General features: G+C 46.7%; 1 protein-coding gene across 1 annotated transcript; it reads right to left on the bottom strand.

The window, feature by feature from the left end:
* Positions 1–346: 346 nt before the first annotated feature.
* PLEKHJ1 (pleckstrin homology domain containing J1) lies at positions 347–13558 on the bottom strand. Its single transcript, XM_051972247.1, has 6 exons — positions 13201–13558; positions 11118–11185; positions 5998–6064; positions 2309–2399; positions 1920–1983; positions 347–1429 (listed from the first exon to the last, which is right to left on the bottom strand). Exons 1-6 carry the CDS (start codon positions 13292–13294, stop codon positions 1364–1366), a joined length of 450 nt encoding a protein of 149 aa, XP_051828207.1. The 5' UTR covers positions 13295–13558; the 3' UTR covers positions 347–1363.
* Positions 13559–13579: the final 21 nt, after the last annotated feature.

Here is a 13579-nt window from a genome sequence, read left to right as displayed (position 1 = left end):
GGAAGCTGGTCTGCCTGCACTGAGACTTGAGGGAGATCCCTAATGGCCTCATGAACTTCCTTCACCGGGAAGGCTGACCTGTTGCCTTCTCATTTCCCATCTTCAGGTCTTCCAGCCACTGCCCCTGCTCTGGCCAAGGCCCTCCTGAGACATATGGGCATTTCTGGTCTGGGATGGAGGGAAGACTAGCCAATGGTTTTGGAAGTCTGCTCTCACTTGACTGAGGGTCTGCCTTCTGTCCAGGGAGTGTGAAACTGGATTCTCTGTGGTTGCTCTCTGGGCCTTGGGAGGGAGGAGGCCCAAGCCAGCCTTTCTTCCTAATAGAGAGGAGTGTTACAAAGGCATCTTGGAAAAAAAGACCTTTATTCCAAATCCACAAGAACCTTCCGAGGACAATACCTGGAGAGCCACTTCCCTGAGGGAACTGAAGCAGAAATGGAAAGAAAAGTTTGCAGGTGGTGGAGAGCACCCAAAGGGAGAACCAAGCATCACATAGGGCTTGCCACCCCATTCACAGCATCATCTAGTAGCATACATTCAAGTAGACAGGGAGGCAGAAGTCCAGAGCCTCTACTGCCAAAACAACCTGGGCAGAGGCCAGCATTCTTGGCTCAAGGCCACCTTCACCCTGCTTCCCCGAGCACCCCCTTAGCTTAGGGGACCTGGGGCCAACACCATGGCACCCCTTTTGGGTTTCAGCTACCCCCACAGTGTTGGAGGAGACTTGACTGAGACCTCAGAGGAGAGCCCAGCTCTCAGGGTGGAGGGTGCCCCCCAGTATCCCAAGAGCCTTTGGCTAGCCCTATTCTACCTTTTCCTCTCGCCTCTGGCCCACCTGGCATGGGACCTCACAAGAAACCAACTGGTCTGCCCGCTTTTGTAGCTAGGGAAGTGACTTGTCCAAAGCCACGTAGTACGCTCAGCCTCTGGGGCCAGGGGAGGAGAGGAATCAGGGAGGAAGGGGCCTCCACTCACTTGCAGAGGAAGAGGCCATTGTCCAAGAAGACGGGAGCTCAGGCCCTTCCCTTCTGCTGAGAGCCCAACTGCAGCCCTCAAGGCTGGGGAGCACCGGGCCCTGCCTGGCTCCAGGGAAGGATGCTTGTGGGTGCCCCCACCCTATTCCTCAGTTACAGTTTTCAATCAGAGAAGCAGCAGCACATTTCATCCCCTTCCTCCTGCTGGGCCCAGACTGGGCTGAAATGACCCAGTCACCCACCATCAGTCCCAGGATGAGGGCTGCTATTGCAGAAAGCCTGAGGTCTGAAAAATCCTTTCTTCCCCTCCCCCCTTCCCCTCCTCCCAGTCACTGGGGCGAGTGCTGGCAGGGAGCAGACAAAATGGATTTCCTCCTTAGCAGAGATGCTCATGCCTGGGGAGCGTTCAGCTGGAACCTGGCCTCCTCAGAGATGCCGTACTGCTCCAGGGGGTCCTGGGGGAGAGAAGAGTTTCCAGGGAACATCCGCAGAGAGCCATTCCATAACCCAGGGGGAGGGAAAGGAGGGATTCGCTTTTCACTAACTAGGTACCAGTAGAATTCTTGTTTCCACACTGAGTTTGTGGGACACAGATGGGAGTGAGGATTGGGGGTGGGGGGGGTTTGCAGTTCAAAATCCCATGGTTTCCCATTTGTAAATGAAGGCCAAAATGAACTTTCAGAAGTAGTCCATAAAGAAGACTGAGGTTGAATAATCCTGAAGGAAGTGAGTGCAGAACATTGAGGGTCAGGTGGCAAAAATTATGGTGACTCTGTGTCCAGGAGCAGAGCCCCTCCTGCAAAGCTCTGGAGCCAAACCTTTGTCCCTCCTATTATCCTACCCCACCGACCAAGGGTGTTTGGGAAAGCCATCAAAGCCCTGGCCTCACAACCAGGATCCAGGTGTATCAGAAACCTGGATCTCAAGATGACAAGGGATATTCACCTTTCCTGTCATCTTCTGGATCTCGTTCCTATAAAAGATGAGGCTTCTCCGCATGAACTCATAGCTGGGAAGCAAGAAGCACAAAGAAGGGGAGTCAGGGAAGCCATGGGTTCCTAGACAGTCTTAATAGAATCAGATAGCTTAATAATAAAAAAGAGAATGCTAATGTCCACACACCTCCACGAGACCCGCGGTTCTGAAGGAAAGGTGACCAGAGGACCCAATTTTAGGTCTGTGTTTAGCTTGTGCCTGCTTCTCTGCCCCCCACCCCCGCCCCCCAGGACACCCTTCTCCCCCTCCTTCTACAGAATACCCATTCTCTACCATGTTAATGAAAACCTCAAGGTCTACCAGCAACTCTACGTCTCTCCACCCAGCCCCAAACCCACCTCGCTCTTCTCAGGGCATCGATCCACTCCTGACATTGCTCCTCACTGCTGCACTCAAAGTAGTACTTCCTGTCGGGTTCCTCAATGAAACCTGTAAGGGCAAGAGAAGGGGCCCTCTGAGCCGGGAACAGCCAACAGCAAGCCTGGCTGAGGGGTACCACGCTGGGCCACCTGCCAGGGCAGCAGCTGGGAAGCAACCCCGATGACAAGCCTTTCCTGCTTCCTCCCCAAGAACATCTGGAGTCGGAAGCTGGCCCAGAGCAGAAGCAGCTGTCACAGATGCAGGTTTTCACGCATCTAGATCAGAAAAAGTTTCTCTCCTAAGAAAGCATGAGCAGCTGAGGGGAGACCTTCCCAGCCTGGAAGCAGTGCAGGACATGGCAATTCTCAACGCAATTTTCCTCTTTCAAGGGCTGGTCCAGGAGGTAGAGATGACCTCGGCACAATGAAAAATGGTATCCAACTCCAGAAAGGGAGAACTGATCAATTCTGAGTACAAAGTGAAGTATAATTTCTTGTTTTCTTTCTTTCTTTTTTTTTTTTTAAATGATTTAGCTAACATGGAAACGTGTTGCATGATTTCACATGTATGACTGAAAGCACACACAGCTTGCCTACTCTAGGTAGAGAAGGGATGAGAGGGAGGGAGGGAGGGGGAGAAAGAAAAAAAGAGAGAAATAGGGAAAGAGAGAGAATTTAGAATTCAAAATTTGAAAAGATAAGATTACTAAAAATAAATAAGGGAAAAAAAATGAAAGAATTACTAGATGGGCAGATGATAGTAAGACTGTAAACAAAATGAAATTTAACAAGAGAAAAGACTTACATATGAGTTTTAAATGTGCTGAGACACGAATATAATAAAAATGACAATACTCCCTAAACTAATCTACTTAATTTAGTGCGATACCAATCAAACTCCCAAAAAACTATTTTAGTGACCTAGGAAAAATAACAACAAAATTCATCTGGAAGAAAAAAGGTCAAGAATTTCAAAGGAACTAATGAAAAGAAAAGCAAATGAAGGTGGCCTAGCTGTACTAGATCTAAAACTATTTTATAAAGCAGCAGTCATCAAAACCATTTGGTACTGATTAAGAAATAGAGCAGTTGGTCAGTGGAATAGGTTAGGTTCACAGGACAAAATAGTCAATGACCACAGCAATCTAGTGTTTAACAAACCCAAAGGCCCCTGCTTTTGGGATAAGAATTCACTATTTAATTAAAAAAAAAAAACTGCTGGGAAAATTGAAACTAGTATGGCAAAAACTATAACACCCTATACCAAGATAAGATCGAAATGGGTTCATGATTTAGACATAAAACAGTGATTCTATAAACAAATTAGAAGAACAAATGATAGTCTGACAATTTTCAGATTAAAATTAAATTAAATTAAAACTATATGTAGTCACATGAAAAGCCACTCCAAATCACTATTGACAAGAGAAACACAAATTAAGACAACTCTGAGATACTACACACCTTTCAGATTGGCTAAGATAACAGGAAAAGATAATGACGAATGTTAAAGGGGATATGGGAAAACTGGGACACTGATACATTGTTGGTAGAACTGTGAACAGATCCAACCATTCTGGAAAGGAATCTGAATCTGTGCCCAAAGGGCTATCAAACTGTGTATACCCTTTGACCCAGCAGTATTTTTATGGGGCTTGCATCCCAAAGAGATCTTAAAGAAGGGAAAGGGACCCACATGCGCAAAAATGTTTGTGGCAGCCCTCTTTGTAATGGCCAGAAACTGGAAACTGAGTTGATGCCCATCAGTTGGAGAATGGCTGAATAAATTATGGTATATGAATGTGACGGAATATTATCGTTCTGTAAGAAATGACCAACAGAATGATTTCAGAGAGGTTTGGAGAGACTTACATGAACAGATGCTGAGTGAAATGAGCAGGACCAGGAGATCATTATACATGGCAATGAGTTTACTATAGGACAATCAATTCTGATGGAAGTGGCTCTCTTCAATACTGAAATGACTCAAACCAGTTCCACTTGTGCAGTGATGAAGAGAGCTATCTACACTCAGAGAGAGGACTATGGGAAATGAGTGTGGAACACAACATAGCATTCTCACTCTCTCTATTATTTGTTTGCATTTTGTTTTCTTTCTCAGTTTTTATTTTCCTTCCTTCTTGATCTGACTTTTCTTGTGCAGCAAGATAACTATAAATATGTATACATATATTGCATTTAACATGTATTTCAACATATTTAATATGTAGTGGACCACCTGCCATGTAGGGAAGGGAGTGGGGGGAAGGAGGGGAAATTTTAGAACAAAAGGTTTTTCAAGGGTCAATGTTGGAAAAATTACCCATGCATATGCTTTGTAAATAAATAAATAAGAAAAAAAGAAATGTGCTCAGATAACAAGTGTCAGTACTTTAGTGAGCCACATATTCTAGGAGGTCAGGTGTATGACATGCTCAAAAACTGATCCAAAAGATACATAATAGAGCCACCATTTTATTTTATTTTTTTTTTTTTTGTACTCTGTGGCTATTTTTTTTTTAGAAAGGTCCCTGTGGGGATGAGACCAGGATAATTCCAGTGCCATAAAAGGAAATGAGAATGTTTGGAAGCATAGTGGCTGTTTTAAAGTGTTTCCTGAACTGTCACTGAGGAATGACTGGGTGTTCAGAGTAAGAACAGGAGGCATGACTATTATAGAATGGACTGGTTAAGGAGAGGGTATTCCAGAAAGATTATAGGTTATGATTCAGAAGCTGCATCCATGCTAGGGTAAGATGACTTCTAAGGATTCCTCCAATTCTGAGATTCAGTGCCTAGACATACCTTGCAGGATTAAAGCCTCGACAAATTCCCCTTCCAATGTATCTTTACTGTAAAAAAGACATCTAGAAAAAGGCAATGCTTTAAAGTCCAAAGAGAAGGTTCAAAAGGCAGAATTATAGCTATATATGGAAGCGGTCGAGATCCGAGAGTTTCTGAGCTGATGATGATCTAGCCCAATCCCCTTATTCCAGGGGCACCTGGAGGGGGAATGATTTGCTCAGGGATAAACATGCCATCACAATTTTGAGCCCTGGTTCTCTGTGGTTCCCCTCTGTCCCTATCCTATCCCCATCACACCTTGCTTACCTTCCAGCCTGCTGTGCCAGGCCAGCTTTACTACTGTATTGTGGGCACCTCCTACAAGGGAATCATCTGGTGGCTGAGAAAGAGCATTATCCCAGGTGTTAAGTGGGGGAAAGGGTTACTGGTCTTCCCAAAGAACCAGGGCAATGAGGTGAGTCCCTAAGAAGGTGTAAGGCCCGGGGACATCCCCAGGTGGGTGCCCCAGCTGCATCGGGCCAAGGCTGAGAGCTCTGGCCGCCCTTGAGAAAAGGGAGGGCCCTGGGTGCGGCAGATCTCTCCTACAAAGGGCACTTGTTTCTTGGGAGGACTGGGAGGAGCCAGCCTGGAGCCTCTGCTATCGCAAGGTCAAGCCACCCAGGCAGGGCGCTCTGGGCTGGGCCAGGATCGGAGGCCCCAAGGTTGGGGCAATGCTGGGGGACTCCAGAATGACAAGAGGAAACAGAGAGCCCTGCAGCGCCCTTCCCCAAGGTTAGAGAGCCTTCCAGGCCCTGGCTCCACACAGATGAGGTGCCAGGATGTCCAGGAGCCCACCTCCCCCCCAGGCATCCTTCCAGACTCACTGATAGAGAAGCCACTTGGCTCTTCCTTGGTAATCCGGCAGTGTTCCAGAAGCAGGGCTCCAATGGGCTGGCAGGACAGAACAAAGGAAAAGGAGAAAGTTCAGTTAAGCAGCCCTGGCTTGGGACCCAGCAATCTGGGCAGAACAAGGAATCATTCCATCTAGAAGTGTGAGATGTGACCCCGAGAGGCTGACAGATGTGAGGGCCTCTGGGCAGAGCCGGGATGCCAGCTCACAGACATGTGCCCAACAAAGGCCCTGTGGGCACTGAAGGCCCAGCAGTCTGCAGCAGGGGCACTGTGCACAGTGCTGGGACCAGAGCCAGGCTCATTACTGTCATCCCGGATCTAGTGAGGCTTTCTGCAAGGGGTCCTCAAGGGGAACGGCCACCACGCCAGCGGTACAAGCTGGGTCCGCAGGACACCCCAGACCAGTCCCAGCCTCGGGGGTGGGAGAGATCCAAAGGAGGGGGGGCACTCCTCAGTCAGGTCTGTCAGGGTCATTCAGCTGGTGGGTCGCAGGGCTAGGATCCACCTGCAGCTTTCACCTCCTTTGGACCCCCTTGCATCCTAGACCCACACCCCTCCCCCCCACACCCAGCAGGTGCTTGGCCCTTGTGGAGGGCAGCTTGACTAGGGCTTCTTTGTACTAGGGCCATCCCCAGTCACACGTCTCCTACTGCCCTAAGGAAGGGGGGGAGGGGAGCCTGGAGGTGAGGCTGGATGGATCCCTGTGACTCACCTAGAACAACACCCAAGAGGGCAGATAAAGAGGAGGAGGATCATGGGAAATAACAATGACACGGGAGCTGGACAGGCCCAGACCTGCCAAGGCCTGGTTCTGGGGCCCCAGCAAGTCATTTCCCTTTTCTGAGCCCCATTTTTAATTGCCCCCCATCTGAAATTTTCTGAGTGATGTCTCCAGGAAATACTTTAAAAAAATGCCTACCCATCATGGTGGGAGAAATAAAAGGAAGCTCCTCATGAGGCTCCTGCTAGGAGGCGGCCTGGGCTAACTTGGCCAGAGGGAGCCCCACATCACCCCACCTCCCTAATGTGGCCAGGCCCCAATCTCTAAAGGGAGCTCGGATCCCTGCAACCAGTGCAGCGACCACGACATCCTCCGTTTGGAGGGAAAGGCCTCGGGTTCGAATCCTGGTTCTGCCAGGTGGGTGCTGGGCCAACTCTGAGCCTCTAGGTAAGCACTAGGGGCACACAAGAGGGAGGGGCACAACCGCTGGGGAAGCCCGTGGGAAAGAGGGCACTTGGAGCCTTCTGGGGCCTGGCTCTTCACTCGCTGGTCCTGACCTTTCGTGCCCTCCAGGGCTCTGGAGGAAAGCACTGTCCCCAGCGCCCACGTGTGCTACAAGCCCGGGGCCAGGGTGACTTCTGCCACATACACAGTCCCACCTACTGCTCTGCCACAGTATCTGGATGGCCCAGGTGAAGGGAGGAGTGTCTCAAATCCTTCCCACAGGCAAGGAAGCCTGCCCCAAGGGCGCCTTTTTACTCAATGAATTTTTTAAAAACCTAGCTCCAATAAAACATTTCCAAAACTTCTTTAATTTTCAGAAATATTTTCATTGTACACACTGGGTAAATTTTCCATGTTTTCTAAAACTGTCTTAGAGAGACTGCTTGGGTGGTAACTGAGATCATGTAAAGCAAGGGAGCTTAATCTTTTTTTGTTACAGTTTTTTGTCTTTGGAGCCCTTTGCAAAATGATGTTTTTAATTGAATAAAATAAAAACCAAAGGGTTACAAAGAAAATTAATTATGTAGAAGCATAGTTATAAAAATAAACAATAACCAAAAACACTAGACATATATACAAGCCCACAAACTCCAGTGGGAGTTGATAGCTTGATAGCTTGTCTTAGCCAATGATTCTCAAAGTGGGGTCCAGAGGATCCTGGAAGTCTCTGAAACCTACAATTTCAAAATTAGGTTTTTTCCTAACATGGTAAATATATATAAATATAATCCACATAAACAAAAACTCTTTGGACAGATGCTCATTAATTTTTAATAGTATGCTGCTTGCCATCTGGGGGAGGGGGTGGAGGGAGGGAGGGGAAAAATTGGAACAGAAGTGAATGCAAGGGATAATGCTGTAAAAAATTACCCTGGCATGGGTTCTATCAATAAAAAGTTATTAAAAAAACAAAACAAAACAAAACAAACAAACAAACAAAAAAAACAATGAGATGAACCAAATCAGTTCCATTTGTTCAATAATGAAGAGAACCAGCTATACCTAGAGAAATAATTCTTGGAAATGAGTATGAACCATAACATAGCATTTCCACTGCCTCTGTTTTTGTCTGCTTGCATTTTAAATTTCCTCCTCAGGTAACTTTTTCCTTATTTCTAAGTCTGATTTTTCTTGTGCAGCAAAATAACTGTATGGATATGTATACGTATATTGTATTTAATATATACTTTAACATATTTAACACGTATGGGTCTACCTGCCATCTAGGGGAGAGGGTGGGGGGAAGAAGGGGAATAGTTGGAACAGAAGATTTTGCAAGAGTCAATGCTGAAAAAATTTGCCCACGCATATATCTTGTAAATAAAAAGCTATAAAAAAGTGATTAGAGTTGCATGAACAATTGATATACTTCTGAGTAAGAATACAGTGAGCTTGGTGAGCTTCATGCTATAATTGTGATTTTCTCTAAGGTCTGATTCTGAGTGATTCAGACTCAATCTTTATTACATGTATCTTATTTTAACCTGAGTGATTAGTTCTTCTGTTCAGTAAATGACATTTCTATTGTTCTTCTCCTAGCAATGGCAAATGATTAGAAGAATAAGGGGGAAAAAAAATTTTTTTTAAATAGTATGATACTGAGAGCAAAAGTTTGAGAACAACTGGTTTAAGGGAATGAGCATTAAAAGCCTTCCCAAGCCTTTTCTTCCCCCTCAGGCTTCCTGCACATTTTCCCTGCCCTCTCTCAGGAGAGGCCGTCCTTTACTTAATGCACTCTTCCTACTACTCTTTTCTCAAATAACCCTCTGACACCATTCCATCTCTTTCTCCTCTACTTCTATCTTCAACAAAAAGGGGCCCATCTCCATATCAGGGCTGATTCCTTACCAAGTTCCCGGCTCCTTCCATCTCCCCCAGCAGATTTCCCCTTCAATTTCTCCCTTGACCTTTTTACCTCTCCACATGGCTCCTTCCAGACTCTTTTCAAAAATGACCAAGGTTCCCCAACTTTAAAAAACTTTCACCCACCTTACTCTGCCCTCAAGCTATCATCCTTTATCTTTGCTCTCCTAGAACTTTAGGAAAAAGTTGTCTGCTCAATACTATACTTCTTCTTCTTTATTCCTTAGTCACCTCTTACTCTGGCTTTTGTTCATCACTCAAATGAAATGGTTCTCACAAATCTTGTCCATGATTTCTTAATTGCCAAATCAAATGCCAGTAAACTATAGCTATAGCTAACTGGCAGGGTGGATAGAGCAATGGGTTCCAAGTACAAAAACCTAAATTCATATGGAGTCTAGAAGCAGATTTAAACATACTACTTTCACTTTTTTGGTTGTTTTTTCTTTCTCTTGGTTTTCCCCTTTTATTCTGATTCTTCTTTCACAACATGACTAATGTGGAAATGTGTTTAATATGATAGTACATGTACAATCTATATCAGATTACTTCATTTTGGGAAGGGGGAAAAATCTGTAACTCATAAAAAGAAAAAACACTTATAAAAGTGAATGTTGAAAACTATCTTTACATTAATTGGGAAAAACCCAAAATACTATTTTTTTTAAAGGAAAAAAAGAAAAAATCTGGCTTCAGACATTTCCTAGCTATGTGACATTGAGCAAATTACTTAACCCTGTTTGCCTCAGTTTCTTCATCTGTAAAATAAGCTGGAGAAGGAAGTGCAAACTGCTCCAGTAACTTTGCCAAGAAAACCTCAAATAGAGTCATGAAGGGTCAGACATAACTGAGATGAATGAAAAGCAAGAGATTAAAAAGTCAAATACAATGGTCTTTTCTAATCTTCATTCTTCTTGACCTATGTGTTGCAAGTGACCACTCTTTCTTCTGAATAGTCCCTCTTCTCCCAGTTTTGGCTTTGCCTCCTGTCTGACCACTCCTCCTCAATCTCCTCAGCATACCCTCTGATTGCATGGTGGTTAGCTCATTCTCAACAAGTCAACAAATGAATTTATTATCTTTCTCTCCACACAAGGGGCTCTTAACCTGGAGTCTGTAACTTAAAAAAAAAATTATTTTGATAACTTTATTTCAATATAATTGATTTCTTTTGAAATCTTATTAATTTATATTATGCACTTAAAATCATTATTCTAAGAGATGCATAATCCCCCAAAATGTCAAAAACTTGCCTTAAACCATTTCCTTTTCGAGTCTCCCTATGTCTATGGAAGGTCTCAAACTTCTGGTCTCCCACGTTTGCAACTCAGCACTCTCTTGGACTCCTCATTCATACTCATCTTACATTTCCAACCAGTCATCATATTTTGCCCTTTTCCTCTTCATAATATTTCTTCATTCTGACCCCTTCTCTCTACTCATAATCTATCCTGTTCATTTGGGTCCTCATCACATCTCTCCAAAATTATTACATCAGCCCCTCATTGGAGTCAATACCTCAAACTTCTCCCCATTGTAGGCCATCCTATATACTGTTTACCACCCTTTACCAAGAATGTCAACGTGATTCCCATATTTAACTACATCTAGTGATTTTACTGACTGATACAAACTACATAACTCAGCTTTTAAAGCTCTTTTACAACCTGGCTTTACTCTATACTAGAAATATAGAAACAGAGTACCTATGGATCGTCTGGGTCACATACTGACTTAGAAAACCATCTAGTAACAATATCTATGTTGTTATATTTTTATTTATTTTGTTCAATATTTCCCAAATGAATTTTAATCAGGTTAGAGCCCTACTCAGGAGTGTTGTGGGCCTCTGAATCAGACAATATTATTGCTAAGGTTTTTTCTGGATCAAAATGTTCTACGAACAAAGGTCCCCTTTGCTTAGAAACTCCATGGTGCTATATATAGGGAAACACTTGGAAAGAATTTTAGATTATCAGAGACCGTGGCCCAGGACCCTCCTACCTCTGCTTCATCTGTCCGGAAATAAAAGAGGAAATTCACCACCAGCTTCACCAGTCTCCGTTTAACCACTGGGGGAAAGATCAAAAAAGAATGTGGAAGTTGGGTATTGCAGAGAAGTCCCAGAGAGCCCAAATACAGCACAGGTAAGAGCAGGCTTCTCCCCCAAATAACAGCATCCTTTCTTAGAGTTTCCCTAACCTTCCCTAGCCCTGGGAAAAACATTGTGTCTTGGAGAGTAGAGTCTGATCTTGGGGGCTGGCAGAACAGGAAAATAAAACTAAGTGGAAAATCCAAAAAATACAATTCCTGGCCCCTACACCCTCCTCTCTTCGCAGAGGGAAGGGCAATCTACATTAATGGTTGATTTGATTCTTCCCTAGCCACCCAGGGGAAGTCCTCCAGCCCCAGCTCCTACTGTGGCCCCCTCAGGAATGCCATGACCCAAACCAAGGACAAATGCTCTCTAGAAGGAGGAGCCCCATTCAAAGGCAAAGAAGGAAGTGGGACCATCTGGAAGGGGTGGAGAGCAGACCTGGGGCGGAGTGGGATGGACCTAGGATGGAGGATCTTATCTGGGAAGTCTGAGAGAGAGGTGCCACAGGGAGGTTCTCCAGGGCAGGTGGCCTGGGGAGCAGGGGGATGGGGTGGTGGTGGGGGTGTTACACTGTAAGATTCTGTCTCAGGGTGCTTGGCTTGTTGGGACAGCGGCCCCCGGAAGCCCGTGGCTGCCATTCTTCCCCATCATGTCTGATTCTTTGTGATCCTCTGGAGTGGTCCTGACAGATTGTGGGGTGGATTGCCATTTCCTTTCATTTGACAGATGAGGAAACTGAGGCAAACAGGGTGAAGGGACTTGCTCAGATTTACCCAGCTGGGAAGCATCCTTGGTCTGAGGACACACTGGAGCCCTTGATTCCCAGGGCTTATCTACTGTGTCACCTTGGAAGTGACTGACATCATCACTTGTTTGCTGGGGGAGGTGGTTTGCAAGGCCATGTGAAGAACCTCCCCCCCCCTCCATATACATATACTATTTTTATAGCTTCATGAGATCGAAGTGGGGATTTCTCTTTGGGAGGTCACACTAGGGTAACTTTTCTGGATCAGGAAAGGGGGTCGGAGCTAACAGATTAAAGGAGGAGAAAGTTAACATTTAGAGCAGGGAGCATCCCTAGACTATCTTGAGGAATGCCTTTGTTTTATAGATGAGACAACTAAAAGGTTAAAGTTCAAATATCAGTATTTGAACTTGGGATTTCTGAGAGATAGAAATTCATGGAAGCACATAGATGCTGTAACTCTGGAGCACCCAAAGAGGGGTTCAGCATGGTTTGGGGGAGTTCGAGAAGCTATAGCTATGGGGAAGGTGATGATGAAGGGAAGTGGCGACCTACACTGAGAACCCCAGGGCTCAGTTTGGGGTGGGGGGTGAGAAGGCTGAGGAACTTGGGAAATGATGGAAATAGAGGGGACATGGGGCCAAGGCTGTCCCGGGAGGCTGAAGTTAGGCTCTTGGGGGCTTAGTCTGGGGAGATGGAATCTGTGAGCCCATAGTGTGTGCACAGTCGTGACCTTAACAGGACTGGGACTGAGGGGGAGTCGGGCAGGTGTACTCACAGCTGGGGCAAAGCTGGGAGGCTGTGTAATGGAAGTGGGGGACTCAGCAGGGTGGCTCAGAAACCTGGGAGACTGTACACAGGGCCGTCCCTGAGGGTTCAGGCAGGTGGGATTGTGGGGGGTGAGGCTGATGGGCTAGGAGACTGTACACAGGAGTGGGGGGGAAGGGGGAGGGTGGGACAGGTGGAACTTGGGGGGTAAGGCTGGTGGGTTGGCGACCATACAAAGAGCTGTCCCTGGGGGAAGGTAAGGCAGGAGGAATGGGGTGGGGGAGGAGGCCGATGGGTTGGAAGTTGACCCTGGGGGATCATAGAAGGGGCAAACGGGCGGGGCTTCCCTGGGGGTGGGGCTGGGAGGCTCGATCCACAGGGGAGGCTCCTGCCCCGGCAGAGATGGGCAGCCCCGAGGGGACTGGAGTCATTGCCACCAAGGTCCCCGCCCCGTCCGGTCTCCCTTTCATTCTCACCGCTGCCCTTTTTAGGGACCCGCATCCCGATCTCCGCTGCCTTCTCTGCGGGCTGCCGGGACAGCGCCTGGAGCTCCTTCTCGTTATACCGCATCTTGACAGCGAAGAAAGGCGGGCGGGGGGAGGGGAAGCGCCTCGACCTGGTTGGGATCCGGATTCGGCTCCGGCTCCGGCTCCGGCTCCGGCTCCCGCTTAGGTTCCTGCTCCGGCCTCCCGGACCCGCCAGTCTCGGACCACTCCCCGCTCCGCCCCTCCCTTCCTCCCTCCCTCGTTCTCTCCACCCCTTGGACTACGCTTTGTTTGTCGCCAGGGAACCCATTAAAGTTTGAGAGACCCCTGCACACAATAAAGTTTTGTTGATTCTGAGTTGCGCGCGCAT

This window comes from Antechinus flavipes, chromosome 1 (assembly GCF_016432865.1).
Source record: "Antechinus flavipes isolate AdamAnt ecotype Samford, QLD, Australia chromosome 1, AdamAnt_v2, whole genome shotgun sequence".
Lineage (NCBI taxonomy): Eukaryota > Metazoa > Chordata > Mammalia > Dasyuromorphia > Dasyuridae > Antechinus > Antechinus flavipes.
The sequence above is the reverse complement of the archived record's forward strand: the minus strand, read 5'-3'. Positions and strand labels throughout refer to the sequence as shown.